The 18,223-nt window shown below is 60.1% G+C and overlaps 1 protein-coding gene across 4 annotated transcripts in view; it reads right to left on the bottom strand.

The window, feature by feature from the left end:
• Positions 1–2,102: 2,102 nt before the first annotated feature.
• Positions 2,103–18,223, bottom strand: part of ZNF512B (zinc finger protein 512B) — a 42,696-nt gene continuing 26,575 nt past the window's right edge. For all 4 annotated transcript variants that reach the window (XM_085314206.1, XM_085314209.1, XM_085314207.1 and 1 more), the window contains 4 exons: positions 13,007–13,108; positions 11,893–11,955; positions 9,173–9,271; positions 2,103–8,739 (listed from right to left, as the gene is read on the bottom strand). In XM_085314206.1, coding sequence (XP_085170332.1) covers positions 8,446–8,739; positions 9,173–9,271; positions 11,893–11,955; positions 13,007–13,108 — 558 coding nt within the window. In that variant the 3' untranslated portion in view covers positions 2,103–8,445. The remainder of the gene's footprint in view (positions 8,740–9,172; positions 9,272–11,892; positions 11,956–13,006; positions 13,109–18,223) is intronic.

Raw genomic sequence — 18,223 nt, 5'->3', positions numbered from 1 at the left:
TGTAGTCCTGGGGGGCCGCGCGGCACCACGGGAGTTGTAGTCCTGGGGGGGCCGCGCGGCACCACGGGAGCTGCAGTGTCGGTGGCTCCGGGAGCCGCCGCAGGACGGGGGGGGTCGTGGCGGGCCTGGGCGGGGGGTTTCGCCGCGGTCCTGGAGCGAGGGCCCCGCTCCGAGCGCAGCCGGAGGCCAGGCCGGCCGGCGCGGCCGTGCGCACCGTCCCTGTCAGCGGGATTTCCCTGCTGCGCCCCGAGCCCCTGTGCAAAGCGCTGCCGCTTCCCGCCGCCATCCCGCGACGCCCCGGGAGAACCGTTTTGCCCCCCCCRCCCCGGTCCTGCCCCACCGGCTCCTCACCCCGGTTTTTGGAGTCTTGCGCCCTGCCTGGAGGCTCCTGCTGGGCCTGGCGGAGCCCGGCGAGYTTGGCCATAACTCGAGCTCCATCCAGTGGCACTAGGCCGGGGCCGTGCGCGGCGGCTTCCCTCGCCTCGCGGCGGCTCTCACCGGAGGAAGGACGAAACCCGGTCGTTGCCGCTCCCCAGAGGGCTGGAAGCGGCACAGTTAGACGCGTCTCCCCCGCAAGCACCGGCGTGAAGCTCCTGCGTGAGAGCAGAGGACGAGATCTAGGGCTTTTCCACCCCATCCCGACTGCTGCTGCTGCCACCGGGCTGCGGCCCTGCATGGATGTCCCTGCCTTGGGCTCCAGGGCAGCAAGGTCCAGGGACTGCCCCGGGGGTCCGAGCTGCCCCTGGGGGTCCGAGCTGCCCCCCGGGTCCAGGGACTGCCCCGGGGATCCGAGCTGCCCCTGGGCGTCCGAGCTGCCCCCCAGGTCCAGGGACTGCCCCAGGGGTCCGTGCTGCCCCCGGGAGTCCGAGCTGCTCCCCGCGTCCAGGGACTGCCCCGGGGGTCCGAGCTGCCCCTGGGGGTCCGAGCTGCCCCCCGGGTCCAGGGACTGCCCCGGGGGTCCGAGCTGCCCCCCAGGTCCAGGGACTGCCCCGGGGGTCCGTGCTGCCCCTGGGGGTCCGAGCTACCCCCCGGGTCCAGGGACTGCCCCAGGGGTCCGAGCTGCCCCTGGGGGTCCGAGCTGCCCCCTGGGTCCAGGGACTGCCCCGGGGGTCCGAGCTGNGGGGTCCGAGCTGCCCCTGGGGGTCTGAGCTGCCCCCCGGGTCCAGGGACTGCCCCAGGGGTCCGTGCTGCCCCTGGGGGTCCGAGCTGCCCCCCCGGGTCCAGGGACTGCCCCGGGGGTCCGAGCTGCCCCTGGGCGTCCGAGCTGCCCCCCGGGTCCAGGGACTGCCCTGGGGGTCCGAGCTGCCCCCCGGGTCCAGGGACTGCCCCAGGGGTCCGTGCTGCCCCTGAGGGTCCGAGCTGCCCCCCGGGTTCAGGGACTGCCCCAGGGGTCCGTGCTGCCCCTGGGGGTCCGAGCTGCCCCCCGGGTCCAGGGACTGCCCCGGGGGTCCGAGCTGCCCCTGGGGGTCCAAACTGCCCCCTTGGCCAAGGATTGCCCGGGGGTCCGAGCTGCCCCTGGGGGTCCGAGCTGCCCCCTGGGTGCAGGGACCGCCCCGGGCGTCCGAGCTGCCCCCGGGGGTCCAAACTGCCCCCTTGGCCAAGGATTGCCCCAGGAGTCTGAGCTGCCCCTGGGGGTCCGAGCTGCCCCCCAGCTCCAGGGACTGCCCTGGGGGTCCGAGCTGCCCCTGGGGGTCCGAGCTGCCCCTCGGGTCCAGGGACTGCCCCAGGGGTCTGAGATGCCCCTGGGGGTCTGGGCTGCCCGTGGGAGCATCCCTGTGCAACCGGCCAAGGGCAGGCTCCGGGTGGATCTGCCGGGAGAGACGCAGCCAGCACATTTCCCGGGAAACGTCCTCCCCCGCGAGGCTGGAGGTGCTGCTGGAACAGCCCATCCGATCGCGGGGCCTCTCGATGCGGCCGCTTCCCGCGTGCTTGTGCCCATCGAGGGACGAGGAAAACTGGCCTGGSCTTGAACCGAGCTGCAAGCGCCTCCGGGAACCGCGTCGGCAAAGCGGCAGSGAGGGCCGTCTGCAGCTCACCCCCCTAGCCGGGACCCCCTTGCTTCCAACAAACTCTCACACCAAACTGCAAAACAACAATAATAGTAATAATAAAAAATCAATAAACATTTATTTGATACAGCTGTGTTTAATACATACAGTACATAGAGTTTATCCCTTCTAGGTGTTCAGTGGCGCTGTTATTAATAGCTGTTTATTACAGTACTCTCAAACTGAGGATTTGTCAATGATTAACAAAAGAACAGATCGTCACAAATTGGGAGTTTATTATAAGATAGTTTACTGTTAAAACAATTTTATTTTTTGCAAATAAACACTTTTTAATATATATATTTATATATTTATATATATGGTTACAAGTGATAAATTGAAAATTCTTTTTTTTTTCCATTTTGTTTTTTTCCCCAAAATACACTTATGCACTAATAACTGGCATTGACGAGAAACATTCGGATATGCTGTGGAATGGGTGGCACCAAGGAGAGAAAGAAAAGAACGRATCGGTCCCTACGTGAATGTGCGTGAGTCTCCCGGCTGGGGGCAGCTCGCTGGGCCCCTTTCGGCGCTCCTGTCCGCGGCGGCGACCTCGGGGAGGGACGCGTCCCCGCGGGACGTGCTCGGAGGCGGCCGCTTCTCCCTGCCCCGAACGGTGCGTTGGCCGCCGGGGCGCAGCCGACCGCGCCGGGCTCGCGGTGAGGCTTCCTGCCCGCTACCTGCAAGCGGAGCTGCGGGAGCCGTTTCGGGGAGGCTGCTGCCAGGTTTGCACGAGCAACGGGACGCGAGGCTGCCCGCCCGCCCAGAAACCCGCTCCAAGGTTAGCCCTTTGCTTTGCAAAGCGCAGGTCCGGCGTCGCCGCGCGGCCGGGCCGGCGCAGCGCCGGGCGGGAGACGGCCCCGCGCCTGCAGGACAGCGGACCCGGGGCGAGGGTGCCCGGCGGGTCCCYCCCGCCGCAGGGTCCTGGCCGAGGGGACGCGCCGCGGCCGCGCGCCCCGAGCGCCTTCGCCCGCGCCGGGAGCCGCCGAGGAAGGCAACGTCCCGCAGCGAGGCAGAGACCGTCCGCTTTCCCGCCGCGAGGGCGCGCGGCGCAGAACGCCCCGACTTTCGCAGCGCCCTCCCCTGCCCCGGGGGTGCCTGCTGGGACCCCCACCCCGAGCAACAGCAGCCGCCTTCGCCCGCCTTTCMGGACGACGGTCCCTCGGGGGCAACTGGGCTGCTCTCTCCCAGGCCTCGGGACACCGGGATCTGCACCGACTTGGCTTTGAGGACTCGCTCCTGGCAAAGCGGTTGGGCAAAGAAAAGAAAACGGAGAATGAGGAGCTTGTGCCGGCGCCTGCTTGTGTTCGGGGCGAGCTCCCGAGCGGGACGCACCGCGCCGCCCCGGGAGGTCCCGCTCCCGCGCGGCCGGGGCGGAGGGCCCGGGGGCGCCCGGCCGCTCGCGGTCTGCTCCAGCCTCGCGCTCCCTCCCCGGCCTCGGCTTCTCTCTTTGAAAGCTGCCGCTGCGGAAGCAAACGGGGATTTGCACCATCGACTCGGGTAGCGAGACGGAYGCAGCGGTTCCCGCTGAAATCTGGGACAAGCTGTGTAACGTCTGCATCAAGACTCATCGCTGATGAGTTATTATTCCATTTAGTTTTTTGCCTGCAATGAAAATAAAACCTTTGGGCCCTTTCTGCCGTGGAAGCTGGGGTCCCTTCGGCTTGGCACGATCCGGCYGGATCGCCGGGACCAGAGGCCCAGGAAGAAACGGATTCACGTTCAGCGAGCCGAGCTCCCGGTCCCCGGCTTGCCGCAGGCCAGCAGAAGGCAGCCGGGGCAGGACGCGCTCCCCGCCGGCGCTGCCCTCTCTCCGCGGGCCCCGCGGGCCCCGCTCCGCTCTAACGCTCCGCTTTCGGCTTTCCGCTCTCGGCCCCGCGCTCGGCTTCGCGTCGGTTGGGATTTGCCGGGCCGGGCGGCTCGCGGCGAGGCAGCCAGCTGCAAACAGCTCAGGGCTCCCTCGCCGCCGGCTCTGGCTACGTGACAGCACTTMAGAAAAAATATATCCGTCTACTTTCATGATCATTAATGCTTTTTGCAGAACTTCTCCTCCTTTACAAAGGAGAAAGCAGTGGGAGAACGTTTTCCTCTTTGACTAATGCCTCGTGGGGAAAAAATACCTTTTAAGGAAAAGAACCTTGAAGAGCTCAATTTCTTGTAAAATTTTCCATCGGACCACGGGAGTGCTGCCTCCGCGACGGCAGAGGGACGGCGACGACAGCCAAGCCCAGGCGCCTCGGGTGGTTTCGCCCCGCTGCCGGCAGGCCTGGCACGGCACCGACCCCTCCCCGCAGACCGGGAAACCGGCCGTGCCCGGGCCGAGCTCCGCGGCGGCACCCGTACGGCGCAGAGCGCCGCGTCCTAATTTAACCAACGCGAATCGCATTAACTACGTGTTAGCGAGCACCGAGCCCTGCGACGTTCCCCAGCGCGGGCGACGAGCAGCCTTTCGGGCAGCGCAGCCCGGCCGGCACGGGTGCGAACGCGCGAGCACAACGCTCAGCACAACGTCGCCGCTCACGCGAAACCTTCGGCACCGCCCGACGCGGCCCGTTTGCAGCCCGGACCCGGCAGTCGCCGTGCCCGATCCTCCCCGCGCGCAGCGGAGAGCGGTGCTTTCTCCGAGCGGCACGCGCCKGGGTGCGCTGGGACGCAGGCACGGRCCTCACGGCTTTCGGCCGCCGTCAGGAAGGTAAAACCCCGCGCCAAGCCGGGGACTGACGCCCGAGGCAGGCTCTGCTCCGCGCGGGAGCGACAACGCAACACGCCTTCCCCCCGCTGCGTCCCMGTCCGCTCCCCCTGCCAAGCAGAGGGGCTGCAGCCGCCGACGCAGCCTGCGAGCTGCAGGGAGGCCCAAGCAGCGAGTCCTAAACCACAGTCATTTTAGCCACATCCCTCTAGGGAAGGAGGATTTTGGAAGAAAATGAATCAATCTCTTTTGGGAGGAAGTCTTCAGACTTTTCTAGGCATCCCCTCCCCCCGCTGGGGTGAGCTGTCACCAAGGATTTATGGCTTTCCCAGACCTTGCTGTCTTTCCACTGGGACCAAGGGGAATAAGGAAAGGAATCACCTGAGCAACCGGCGAAGCCGCGGCTGCGGCGGTGCAGCCAGCGGGCAGGGCGCGCGCGGGCTYGCCAGCCCCCGGCAGCGCCAGCAGCCTCGGCGTGCCGCCCCGGCTCCGCTTTCGGCTCCCCGGCGGCACCTCGTTTGCAGCTATTCAATGAGCAGGAGCCTGGAGGGAGCCTCTAACTCCACACTTAGGCTCCTAAATAAGTGAGCTGATTTTTGGAGCCAGCAGCTCCCTCTCGCATCAGCAAAAGCTGCCAGATTCTTGGCCGTTTTGGGGAGAAAAAAACATCCCAGAACAGGCCACTTAAAGCACCAATGTAGAGATTTCAGTGCATAACTCTGTGCCGCTTTCCTGGAGCTCCCAGGWGCTGCCAGCGTCCCCTTGCCGCCCTGCGCAGTTGCTCCAAACCGCTGCTCCCTCTCTTTTTGCAGCTGATAACAACCTGAAGAGTTATACACCGTCGCCCCGCACCTCCCCGGGCCCAACCTCCCGCTGCGGTGCCGGTGCCGGCCAAGGACGGCCCGGCCCGGCGGTGCTTCTGAGCACGTTTTTCTCGGGCCCGGGGCAATAGCAGCCTCCTCACGGCGTCTTGCAGCACTGGCTGCTCCGCCGGGCTCCGCGCCAAGCAGGCGCCAGCCCCTGGGCTCCTGCTACCCAACGAGCCACCGCACAAAGTCCCGCGCTCGCGCCCTCTCCCCCCGCCTCTGCAGGCGAACATCCCCCCGCTGCCGCTCCGCAAGGGTTTTGCAGGCTGGGAGAGTTCAGGTCTTGCCGTTACTGAAAGCATCGCCCTTCCCCAAGGGGATAAGATTTGTACCCATCAAAACAAAGCTCAGCTGAAGCGCGAGAGACAAACAGGATGAGCCACAGCGACTAATTAAGCTGTCTCACTAATTGCTTTAAAGCCCGGACGCAACTAGCAGTTTCTGTAAACACCTAAACACCGGGCAAACGTGCGGACAGGGTTTTCTCGCCTCCACGGCCGAGCGCTGCTGGGGCAAACGCAGATCCCCGCACCCAGCTGCCGGAGCCGCGGCGGGGGSGCGAGCAGAGGCGCCCCAAAGGAGCGTTTCCCCAACGCGGGCAACAACCGCGTCTCTCCCTCTTCCTCCGCAGCAGCAATGCCGTGTCAGTCGAGACGGGCGTTAATTATCGCTGCACGGTTCCTCGGAGCACAAAAGCAATCCTGCGCCTCGGCGGGGCGGAGCACGGGCCGTGCAGAGCAGCGGGGGAAAGCGAGGGTTGAGATTTTAATTGACTAAAGTAAAAGCAGAACTTCGCCTCCCCCACAGACATCACCTTCCCAAGTCCCGAGCAGGGGAACRAATGAAAAGCAAAATTAAGGTTTTCGTTCTGTTACCGAGAGAAAACTGTTGTAACCGCCTTTCGGGCTGCAGCGAGACGTGTCCGTATCCCAAGGATAGAGGTAGCCTGGTTTTTGTCTAGAGACAGACACATTTTGGTCTGGAGRTGGTTTCCTCCAGGTCAGAACGAGGTGTTATGATGCTATTAGTGCGGGAAAATACAGAGAAAAAGACCAGGAACAGAAAACAAGCAAGGAAAAATGCATCTTTCAGAGACCCTCGTTCCAAATCCCCTTTCCAAGGGGGACGGTCGGGGGCTCAGGTGCATTTGAGGGGAGCAGAGACTCGTCCCCAGGAGCTGCAGCACGTCCCAGCCGAGGGACAAGCCGTATGCAATGTGCCTTGTCCGGCGGGCACCAGCTGGGACTCGCCGGAAAGCAGGAGCCATGATTGTCACTTGGTGCTGCCCCTGGCCCCGTTACGGACCTCCCCCCAGCCTGGCGAAGGAGCTGGGCGAGCAAACGCAGGGACTGCTCCCGGCCCTGGGGGCAGGCGGCCCTGGGGCTGCCGCCGTGATTCAGCACGGGAGCTGCTCCCGTCAGGAACAGTCCCACGTCCGCCCGCTCTCCCCCAGGCTGGGCAATCCTCACCTYTGAGGTCGGGGCAGGAGAGGGGACGTGAAATCCCCTGCAGGGCAGCTGGCCGCAGGCTCTGCTGCTCAGCGCTGCCTGCCCGCTCCGTTCAGAGCCTTCTCCGGCGCTGCCCACCCAGCTCCGCGGCTCGCGGGTCGGCTGTACGGGATCAGCAGCAGCTCGGTACAGTACTTTGTGTCCAGGCATGTTTGCAAAGAGCATCTAAGCAACAGGGTGCAGTTCTCCCACATCCCACAGTTCTCCTCCCTGTCTCCCAGTGACGCTCCAAGGTGCTAAGAGCATTTCCACAACCTTCCACTAAACCAGCGAACCTGTCCTACAGCAACCCTCCTCCCCCATCRACCTCCAGGGGGGCTGCGGGTGCTCAGCACCTCTCCGACCTCCCTTCTCGCACCCTGCACGAGGCAAGCCCGCATCCAGCCCTGCCCTGCCTCCCCTGCTCCTCGGSACCGCCGGCGCTGCCACGGCGTTCTCCCGACTCCGCCTGCTCGTGGCTCCATGCGGCTCGCTCTCGCCAACTCCGACGAYGAAGATGAACCACTGCCCCGAGCAATCACAGCAGGCCACGAAGCCAGCAGACCGCGGAGGAGATCCCTGCCAAGGACAGCCCCAGCATGGTTCTCCGCTCCGTGCTGGGAACAYGCTGTGGGGAAAGCACCACCCAGTCTCCCCCGGTGCCTGCTGCCAGGCCCTGCTGTTCCCTGGCCCTTCCTGACCCTGCCTGGCCGTTTGCTTGGGTTAAACATCTTTGGAAACGTCTCCCCGGGTGCAGGAACGCAGGCGGCGCCTACACGAGAAGGCTCCAGGCTGCCCAAGGTTTCCCTGCCGGACTGGACTGGCCGGACTGGGACGTGGGCAGCGGGGAGAGCCGCTGCGTCCGGCCGTCCCCCGCCCCAGCACAGCCAGCCGCAGAGCGGCCCTGTCCAAGGAGGCCCTGCTGCCATTGCACTTCTCTTTCACTTAAGCGTCACCAGTTTCACGCACAGAGATAGGAGGAAAGTCCTGGGGAAGGGGCAGAGGGGGAAGGCAGCACGGCGCCGGGCAGGGGCAGGACGGACAGACAGCCCGCCTCGGCGCAGCAGCGTGAGGGCAGAGGGGTATGTACATGGRCAGCGAGGGGTAGAGAGCGGTCCAGCTTGCTTGATCCTGTTTGTTTTCCAGTGTGAAACAAGGTCCATGACTTTGCTTAAAGTGGTTAACTGGTATTTTTTTGTCTTTTTTTCTTTTTTTTTTTTTTTTGTAAAAAGGGGGTGAGTGAAGGGTGGGGGATGTGGAAAGAGGAAGGGGGGGGACAGAAAACCGGGAGCGACCCCCACCCTGTTACCCTGGGCTGTAAACGAATCCTCGGAGACGAGTCTCTGAGCTGCTCATTTCTCGGGCATCTTACTGGCTCCCGCCTTCCGGTGGCTGGGGGGCTTGGGGACGCGCTCCTCCCCGTCGGGGCTGCAGCGGGAGCCTTCCCAGTGCTCTAGCGTTTTCTTGTGATTAGTCTTTACTGCCACGCTCTCTCTGCCTTTCAGGGACGTTTCTGGAGGCCTCTCCTTGGGTTTCCTCCCCCTTTTCTTCCCGCTTGTGCTTTTCTTTTTCTCCTCCTTGCTGGAAGAAAGCTGTTCCCTGCTTTTCTTTTTTCGGTTGGACTCGGCGGAGGTCCGGAACCAGTTCTGCATCCGGGAGGAGACCAGGGTGGCTGGTTAGGGACCTTCCTCGGACGGCGTGGTCCCTCGGGCTGGATGTGCCCAGCACATGCTGACCRCTGCCACTCCTGCCCTCCTCCCCGCAGCCAGGCAGGACACCCGTCCGCACCCCGCTGTCATTGCCCGATAAGAAGCAGGGGCCTCTCCGATGATGAGCTGGTGGGTGCTGAGCAGCCATGGCCAGCCYGGGGGTGTCAGGGACCCGAAGAGGGCCAGCAAGGTCTCTCCCCCCGGCATGACAAGATGCGCAAGGTCTGCGCCACGTCGAGAGCCCGTTGCAGCAACGCTGCTGCTGAGCAGCGATGCTGCACGCCACGCAGACAGGATGGAGGGGGCGGACAGCAAACACGGGCTCGTTTTAGCAGGGAACAGCCCAGGCCAGCCCTAGCCGCTTCCTTACCTCTGAGTGAGCCTTGATGATGTGGTACTTCACGCCACTTTCGGAGCTGAACTCCTTCTGGCACAGGAGGCAGCGGTACTTGCCGACTGAGTGGTCCCCCTGCAAAAGAGAGCATCCCCCTGCAGCCCGGAGCAGAGCCAAGCACGGCCCGAAGGAGCCGCGTCCCCTGCCCTTCCTCCAGCCACGGACCTCTGTGAAAGGAGGCCTGAAGCGACGGAAAACAAACGTTCATTTCCAACACACAAGGTCTCCGCTGGCCCTCGGTCCCAGGCCAGGAGGTCACAACTGCAGCAGGACTCTGCTCTGCCAGCCYACCTGGGCAGCGTTAGCACGGCTGCCACCACCGGGCAGCAGCGCGGGCCACCACGGCAGGAAAACCAGGCATCAAAGCGCAGGTTCCTACCAGCTCGGGGGGGTTGCTGTCTGTGCATTACAAGTACCAGTCGCTGTGTTATCACTAGCACCATGCGTGTGCCCACAGGCGTGCGCACGGGAGGCTAACGTGGCCGAATGCCYCATTTCCTGCCGTCAGCAAATCTGCCATCTACTGGGACTGAACAGTCATCTAATTTAYGTCCAACAGACTCACCTAATTTTCCTTCTACGCTGTCAAAGAGATGCAGCAACTGCTGGATTTCTGTCATGAGAGCCCTTGTGAGAATGACTGATCTCTCTGTGCTGCTGCAGTTCACGGCACACGGGAGATAATGTGCTCTCTATTGACTAGGGGCTCATGGATGGGCCCCTTCAGGCGATATATATGCTCTGTGGGAATTCCTCCAGAACTGGGTCCGTGCTGTAAATCTGGAGTTGGACAGGTCTTTCATTTCTAAGACAGGCAGCGCGCAGGCAGGCCTGGGCCTGCTGCAAGTCACCTTCATAAATACTCATGCAAAAATCATCTCAGCTCATCAATCCCTTCTGAGGATGGGGCAGGGTCTGGGAGTCTTCTTCACCCTTGTTAATGCTTGGTGTATTTCAACCAGTTCCGTAAGATTTTACAGAAAAGATCRCTCAAGCCAGCTCCAGAGGGGCCATGTGAGTTACTCTGGTTTTGCCATGGTTGGCTACGCATGTTTCCACTGCAAAGCTAAACTCATTGCTCTAGTCAAACTCTTCGTGACCACAGCAAATGTTACCTGTGCAGGCTGCAGCGGGTGCGGGCAGAGCCCCCGGGCAGGGACCTGGAGCCCCAGGCTCTGAGTCTCGCACTGGGAGCCACGGTCGGCAGCTGGGGTCCCGCAGCCCCTGCCCTCGCTGTGCCCCACGCCTGCGGGAAGGACAGCCCCTGGCCCCAGGGCGGGCTACGTCAGACTCGCCAGACCGGGGCAATGCGGTCGTGASCTTAAATAAAATCCTTATGCAAATGGCTAGGTGCTTTCTGCAGGCAGGTACTGGAGCAGCAACAACGGCACCTGCAGACGAGCCAGCCGGGCTGCCAGGCGTGCCGGTGCAAGCAAGGTGGTGTTAACACAGGCCTGCGCCATCCTCAGAGCCTCCATCTCCCCCCCGCCCCAAGGCTGTTTGCTCATGGGCTGCCTGATTCTGCACATTAGCAAAAGAACTGATGTTGTCTCCCACATTTGCACTTTATCCTGCATAAATTCTGCTGCTTCTGCCGGATCTCTGCAGCCTGTTTTCTAAATGAGCTCATTAGGGCTTGATGTTCCAGCTAGTGTTGGTGCAGTGCAGAAGTTTGTGTTTTTAATAACCATGGGGTATGTACTGGAGCTGCCTCCGGGAAGCTATGTTCAATGGAAGCTGCAGCTGGAAACGTTTCAGAGTATAAAGCTTTACTAGCTCTTACTCAGTTCCAGTCTGAGGGACCTACGCTGAGCTCCTGATGCCTCCTCCTGCGGTGGCTACAGGCCACTGGRGCCCATTTACTGCTCTGTCTAGCAAGCGGAGCAGAGCTTGTGTCGGTGGGCACCCCCAAGTCCCTAGACAGACCATTGCCTTTCCCATTYCAGGGACACAACGCACCGTTACATGCAGAGCTGCCTCTCTGTACAGACTCCTGAGGGGCTGCAAGGTTTGCTACACAAATCCATGGAGAAAGGGCCCTAATTCCCACRGCCCTTGGAAAAGGTTCAGCTTCCAAGCTTTCCTTCTTGGCTCTGAGCTGTTTGACATGCTGCTGACCACGTTTGCTGGCGGGAGCAGCAGCCTTACCCGGCTAGGGCAGTGGGGTCCTGGGGAGCTGGCGCTACTCAGACTCCCCGTCCCTGAGGCCCTAGCTGTGTCGAAGGTCTTGACCCTCAAGTGAGGATGTTTGCACAGGCGAGATCTCTCCTCCTAGGCTCAGAAGCGAGCTAAATCCCCTCCCTGACATCTGCAAGGCCCAGGCCTCTGCCTTCGGCTGCCTGTCGCGAGGGTCCTGTCCTGCCCAGGAGAACGGTGCRGCAGTGAGCGGCTGGGTCAGGCCATGGACCGAGATGGTGCAAAACGTCAAATGGCCACAACTCATGGGCCTCTTACCCTGCCTTGAGCTAAGGGGTTACAGGATGGAGGGCGGTCCCGTGGGCAGGATTTGGGAGCAGCATGCAGTCAGTATCTGTCTTCCATCCGCTCCTGACACTGTCTGGCAGTCACAGGAAGGCGACTGTGACATTTAACCTGTGCCATTACCCCTTGGCCTGCTTCTTCCGGAGAAGAAGTGAGTAGAGAAAGACAAGACCCACCTCCAACTCAGAGCCAAAGCTTTAAGAAGTGTGGCCTACCTTGTTGCAGTTGGCCAAGTGAGCTTTTAACCCGGAGACGCTGGAGTAAATGGCTTCACAGCACTGTGGGGGGAAAGAAAAAAAAAAAAGGAGGGTTTGCCACGTTTCTGCCTCATCTCCTTGCCTTCCTTCATCCCATGGCCAGGAGCCTGCTGTGCCAGCAAGGCCACTGGTCCAGGCTAATCAGCGTGAGGTTAATGCTCTCCGAGAGGCAGAGGGCTCTGGTCACACGTTTCCTATTAATGCTAATGGGAATCATGTGGCCACATCCCCCTGCAACGGGCTGAAAAATGTCTCCCGTAAATGTCTCTGTGAAAAACGTACATTTGTGAGCAGTCAGGAGGCCCTGCTGGGCTACAGGAGTTCTTGGAGCCACAGCAGACGCTTAACGGAGAAGAGAAATCACCCGGGCAGCAGCATGACCAGTTTCTGAGCAACGTCTTTTCAAAGTGCCTGTGTATGACATTAATTAGCTAGCGCGTCTCCCCCAGCCTTGCGGTCACAGCCCCGTTCCACATTCCCATTACCAAGGCTTTGTTTCAGATCATAAATCAGTGGCCCAGCACGAGGGTGGAGCTCACCTCCCTAGGAGCTCAGGCCAAGGCTGCATTTTACAGCAAGATGAAGCTCACACACCATGTCCCAAAGATCTGTGCCTACCCATGTATCTTAAGAAACAGACTTAAAACTGGTCTCAGTTTTATGCTGCAAGAGACTTTTAAGCACAGACAGTACAGCATTTGCTCTGTCCTGATCTTGGGAACTGCCCAAAGGCATCTCTAGAACCTGAATTGGGTAATCCAAGCTGAACCATCAGCCCAAGAGCACCCGCTCCTACTAGGGGACACGGTGCCCCTGCACCCCTCTGAATCCTTGAGAGTAGCAGCAAGCTCCTGAGGATAGGATGGGCTTCAAGCAGCCACTTCAGCAACTACAGGGAAAGCTGGTGAAATGGGTGTCCTAACGGTAACCAGACACCACCACAGTTTCACTGCTGGTTTCCTTCAGGGGCTGAGTGACAATCTGCCTTTGGTGGGTTTCTGGCATGAAAATCCCCYGTCCTAGCGCAGCCTGCAACCAGGACAGCCCAGAGAAGAACAGAAATGGTCCTTACGTTGTTGGGACAGTTGATGTGACCCTTCTCCTTCACTTCGTTCTTCCAGTTTTCCAAGAGCTTCGGATTTAACTTAGGAAGTCCTGGTCGGGTGTAATTGAGCTGTGAATAACAGAACATGATTAGCAGAGCAGCATGCACCAGTCCCAGCTTTGGATGAGTCCTTGGTCCTCAAATGGGGTCTGCCTCCCAGAGAAGCAAATTGGGGCTGAAAACTAGTTGGGAGGCTTCGCCTCGAGATGTCATCAGCCCCCTGCGTCCGAGCTGCTGTGCCACCGGCGAGGAGGCAGCAGGGCTGGAGGACAGAGGCAGAGGAGCATGGCAGAAATCGCCTGTGCTACGACCGTGCCCAAGCAGCACTGGAAACCTCTTGCCTTCAGAGGAGAGATGTCCCAGGGTCTGCTCTCCCGCCAGCCGAAGGGGGCCAGGCCTGGACCCAGCGCTTCCGGCGCACTGTGTCAGAGTGGCCCTTCTGCTGCATTTCATAACCAGCAGAACCAGCAACCCTGCAGGCTGGGCAGAGGGAACGGCCGCCAAGTCTGAAGAGCCTCCGTGGCTGCCTTCCACTGATTAATGGGTATAACCCATTAAACAATGAAAGACTCTTGTGTTTCTGTCTGCTTTTGGCAGGAGTGCTTCCAAGTGCTTTTAATTACTGCTTTATTAGCAACTTTGAGGCTTAGCATAGCAGGCTGGCCCTTCGAACTCCGCTTCTGCCTGTTCAGCACATACAAACACGTCGGCAGCATCTCCACGCCATGCGATCGCGTCGCTTGCCCGTACCTGCAAGGCCTGGTTTCTGCCTGCTGCTGCGGGGCTGACTCCAGAGGTGCCAGCAGGACGGCTACGGTGAGATCTGCACAGGACACAGGATGCTCTGCCTGCAACCTGAGCTGCCCTGCAGCCACAAGACTATGTTGACGCAACTCCTGGCCTCACCAAACGAGCTCTGCCAGGACTGAAGGATGCTCCTTGGGCACCAAAGCCCACGCTCTCCCCACGGCAGAGCATGGCCTGGGCAACTTGCACTGGCTTGTGATGTACAGGCCGAGGTACCCAATGCCCAAATAGCTGCTTCCCTRCTCAGCCACCACCACGGCCCTTCTGCCCGCAGCCCTGTGCAGGCCAAGCGCTGACGGACGTGGCTGCAGTGCCTCTGTCACGTCTGTCTATCTGCGCTCGCCGGGGAGGAAGCAGAAACTGTGCTTGCAGAGAGGTGCAAAAACAGGCTGTGCTTTAAAATGTGCCCCGAGGACTCAGAGTTCACATTTCTGACGACACAGGGAGGCAGCTGGCTGTATTTCTTTCCCAGATGTGATTTTTCCTGAACACGCTGATAAGCTGTGAATTTGCTGTTGTCCAGCTGGGCTGGGGCAACCGGCCTCGCCGAACAGACTGCTCCGAAACCTCTGGCTCCCTGAAAAGGCAGCTCCCACTGCGATTGCCAGATTTGCGAAGCGGCGGGCTGGCCTCAGGCACAGCCCTTTCGTTTTCATGCAAAGCTAAGCGGGATGCGAGCATGCGTTCCCCTCTGCCCCGTCTCGGCACGCARGAGCGCAGGCGGAGGAGAAAGGGAGCCCGGGGAGACCTCGCTCCTGGCGACGGGCTGGGGCACGGGGCCTTGCGAAACAGCAGCAGGAACAGTTACAAGGACGGATGTGGAAAAACCCCCCAAGCCCCAGCGTGCTGCTCCTCTGTCATGCTTCACAGCTGTGTAAGATGCCAGCACAGCGCTTTGAAATGCTGGCATGGTGCATCTACCAACCGCCTGGTCCACCACCGGGGAAGGCAATGTCACCTCCGGGGGAGAACACAGGAGACCCTTTTTGTCATTGATACTGAGAGCTGGGATGCCAAACGGCCTCCTTAATTAAAAGCCAATCAGTCCCATGAATGAGCAAACATTAATGGTAACCACATACAACCCCAGCAACAACCTCTCCCTCCGCGCATCCCCCGGGAGGAGACGAGGGGGGATGTTCAGAGATGTGCATTCTGCTGCTCTGGCTTCCCACTCCAGGGAAAAATCCCTCCTGCTCTCCTCCCACAGGCACTGCACAATAACATGCAAATCCCTGTCTTCCTGGGGCGCTGTGGTTCTGGGAATGTCAAAGTCATCTTTATGTCTCTATTAAGAAGGAGCCTCAGGCATGGAATATTTTATTTTTTTCCATTCATTTTCCTCAAACAGCCTGTAAGTGAAAATCTTCATAGCCAAATCATTAAACAACTACAACTAGTTTTGGCCACAGCCCATCTCTTCTCAACAGTTGGAGGATGTTGGGGTGGGAAGGCTTGTTTTCTTTGACTGACAGTTTTATTTAATTAACTTTCATATTTCAATCCCCTTGCTCCCTAGACAGCTCTCCCCTTCCCCAAAATACATCACAATAAATGAGAACCATGCACACTGCCTCAGCCCAAGCCAACAAACTTCAATTTCAGCAGGCCTGCTAAGCTAGAGAGGTTCCTAGTGCAAGACACGTCTCTCTGATCGCCCATCGTTCCTGTCCCTGGGAAACCACAGCTAATTTTGACTGGAAGGCAAAGTCAAAACACATCCAACAGCTTTGGCTGAAAGCCAGTTCTGGACAGCTCTGTCACCAAGTCAGCTCTTGTCAGCATGGCAAGAAAGGAAGGACTCAGCCCAACCAAGGTCTCACCTGGAAGCTTTGGCTCAGATCTAGTTTGGCCCACAGTGAGACGGGCCTGCAGGGCTCAGCCTGGCTCCTTCACTTGCTGGCTTCTGCCCAGATCACAGGGCCACTGTTCTGGGGACAACCCCGAGCCAGGCTCTTCTGCTCTGGAATTTATTCTGGTTCTACAGTGAGGTTTGCTTAAAAACYCAAGTCCAATGATGACTTTTGCCCTTCTGTTCTACGACTGGCCTACACCAAACCTTCACYGCAAACAGCCCTATCTTTCCACCCCTGGAGCACCCAGGCTCTGCCGAGACTTTACAGCGAGTGCCCTCGGGGTCTGCCCCAGCCGCACGCTGCGAGAGCAGCCTGGCCCTGCGGCAACAGAGACCCCAGAGAGGYGCTGAGACACCTGCGGGCTTGAAAATGCACCACGCTTGCGCTTCTGCACAGGGCTGAGACACGGGTGCTCTGCAGTCCTCCTCCGAGCGTGAGCACTGCCTGGTGCAACTGGGGCTTGCGGCAGCCCCAGCAAAAACCCAGCACCTCCCGCACGGAGGAACCCAGCGGGGACTGGACCCTCCTTTCTTGCCATGTCCCTAAACGATGMACTCCACCTTGAGCTGTCGTTAATTAATCAATCGTTAACGCAGTAGTCCAAGGCGGCACGAGGAGCCACGCACAGCTAATCAGCTCTCATCATGCACGAGCACAAAAGCAAACTGCTCCCCAAAGAGCCCCAGCAAGGCCGGAGAGGAGCAGTGTGCCGGGGCAGAGCCCCCGTCGGAGCTGGGGCAAGAAGCCCAGCTCAGCCAAGGAGCCGGGAGGCGCGTGGCACACAGACTTCCCTCCCCCAAAACCTCCGGCAGCGCAGGCTGTTCCACAGGCGCACTGAAAACACACCAAACCATGAAGTAACTGGATTTCCATGGCATTTTCTCCTGCCTTGCCTGTTAGATGTTTCTCCCCTCTGCTCCAGGAGGCTTTCTCTCTAAATCAGTCCTCCAAAATGGGCAGAGGAATCACTCCCCTGCCCCAGATCAGAGAAACAGCCACATSGACAGCCAGAGCCAGGTCCAGCACCCGCCTGCCTGCGCCGTGCCACCCAGCAACCTCCGCGGTCTCTCGCTCCTCTGCCAAAAGCCCGAATCCTCTCTCAGTGGATCAAGGTGTGATCAGAGACTGTTCACAGGAAGGTTATTGTCCATTTGGCCTCGGCAAAGGCCAGCGGAGAGTCGGAGGGTTGACAACATCTTCACGGGGCTTCTGGAAAGGGGACCTTTCCCAGAAAAACAGCAGGGGTGTGCCCTTCCCCATCTGACATCCCCAGCAAGCAGCCGTTGTGAAACACTCCATCTGGTTCAGCTTATCCAGAGGCAAATAAAGATCGGAGCGAGAAAATAAGACTCCAGTGTATATTTAGAAATGCTGGATTTGGTTAGTAAAGAAGGGAAGCATCGGAGGGCCTGGGATCCAAGCAGCAATCGTTTATTCCGATGCCATTGCTTTGGTGCGAAGGAATCCATTCTCTCGGGGAAACGCGAATGCATCCCACCACGGGCCACCAACGGGATTCGAACCCAACCTCCTCTCCCCAGTCAAGACCGGCTGCCATCCGGATGGGGAGGGGAGGGTCGTGCACGGGGCCTGGCCTTTGGGGAGTTAGGCAAAGAGAGGGCTAAGGAGAAAGAGCAAAAAGGTAAGGTAAGGGAAAAGTGCTGGCACAGGCTTGCAGGCTTCCCTGGGGCCAGGGCATTAAAGGCGAAGTGACAAGGTGCTGCCTGCGTGGGAAATTGCCCTCCTGTGGCCATGCCTGCCACCGGCAGCCAGCCTTGAGGGGCTCGCTAAGGAAGACGACCTTGGGCAGCCCAGCACTGCCACTTGCAGTTGATCTGCTGAAGGACACTTTCCACTGCACTCCACTCCCTCGTGAGGGAGCACCACGGGCACAGCTCACCGGAGACGCGGGAGCTCGGGAGCCCGTGGGATCCCATCAGTTTGCTGAGGAGCTGCASTACTTCCCCCAAGGTTTTAAGCAGTATTGTTGCACACTAAATTGCCCCAAGGAAGGAAAATCCTTGCTGYCTAGGGAAGGGCTTCTTCATTAGCTCCCCGAAAATCCCCTCTCATGGGGAGACCGTGGTGGTAACAGTGTGGAGAGTTTGGGGACAAGCTGGTTTTACTCTGATGCAAGTGATGAAAAAAAAGCAAGCGGAAATCCCCAGGTCCTGCTGAAATGGCAATAGGTGCAGCAGCAATCCACCGCTTATCCCACCTTCCTGCAGATACAAGCCAGCGAGGGCCCCACAGTGCCTGGGTGAAACTCCACAGCGTTCTCCCAATGGCTGGGTATGGTCTGTGGGAGAAGAGGAGGTGGCATGTGTTGGCTCTTCTTGACGTGGTTACTCCTCAGGCCCCAGTCCCAGGTAACAGGCATTTGTCTTTCTGCAGCGCCAGCAGCTCTGGTTTGCCAGCTCCCCGGCAAGGTCAGCCACCACAAACCCCAGCAGCAGCATTGCGGGACACTGCCCGCTCCTCTGGTCCTCCCACACAACCAGGACCTGGACCTGCAACACAG

The sequence above is a fragment of the Rhea americana genome, unplaced genomic scaffold (genome assembly GCF_003343005.1).
Source record: "Rhea americana isolate MKP2758 unplaced genomic scaffold, rheAme1 scaffold_4, whole genome shotgun sequence".
Lineage (NCBI taxonomy): Eukaryota > Metazoa > Chordata > Aves > Rheiformes > Rheidae > Rhea > Rhea americana.
The sequence above is the reverse complement of the archived record's forward strand: the minus strand, read 5'-3'. Positions and strand labels throughout refer to the sequence as shown.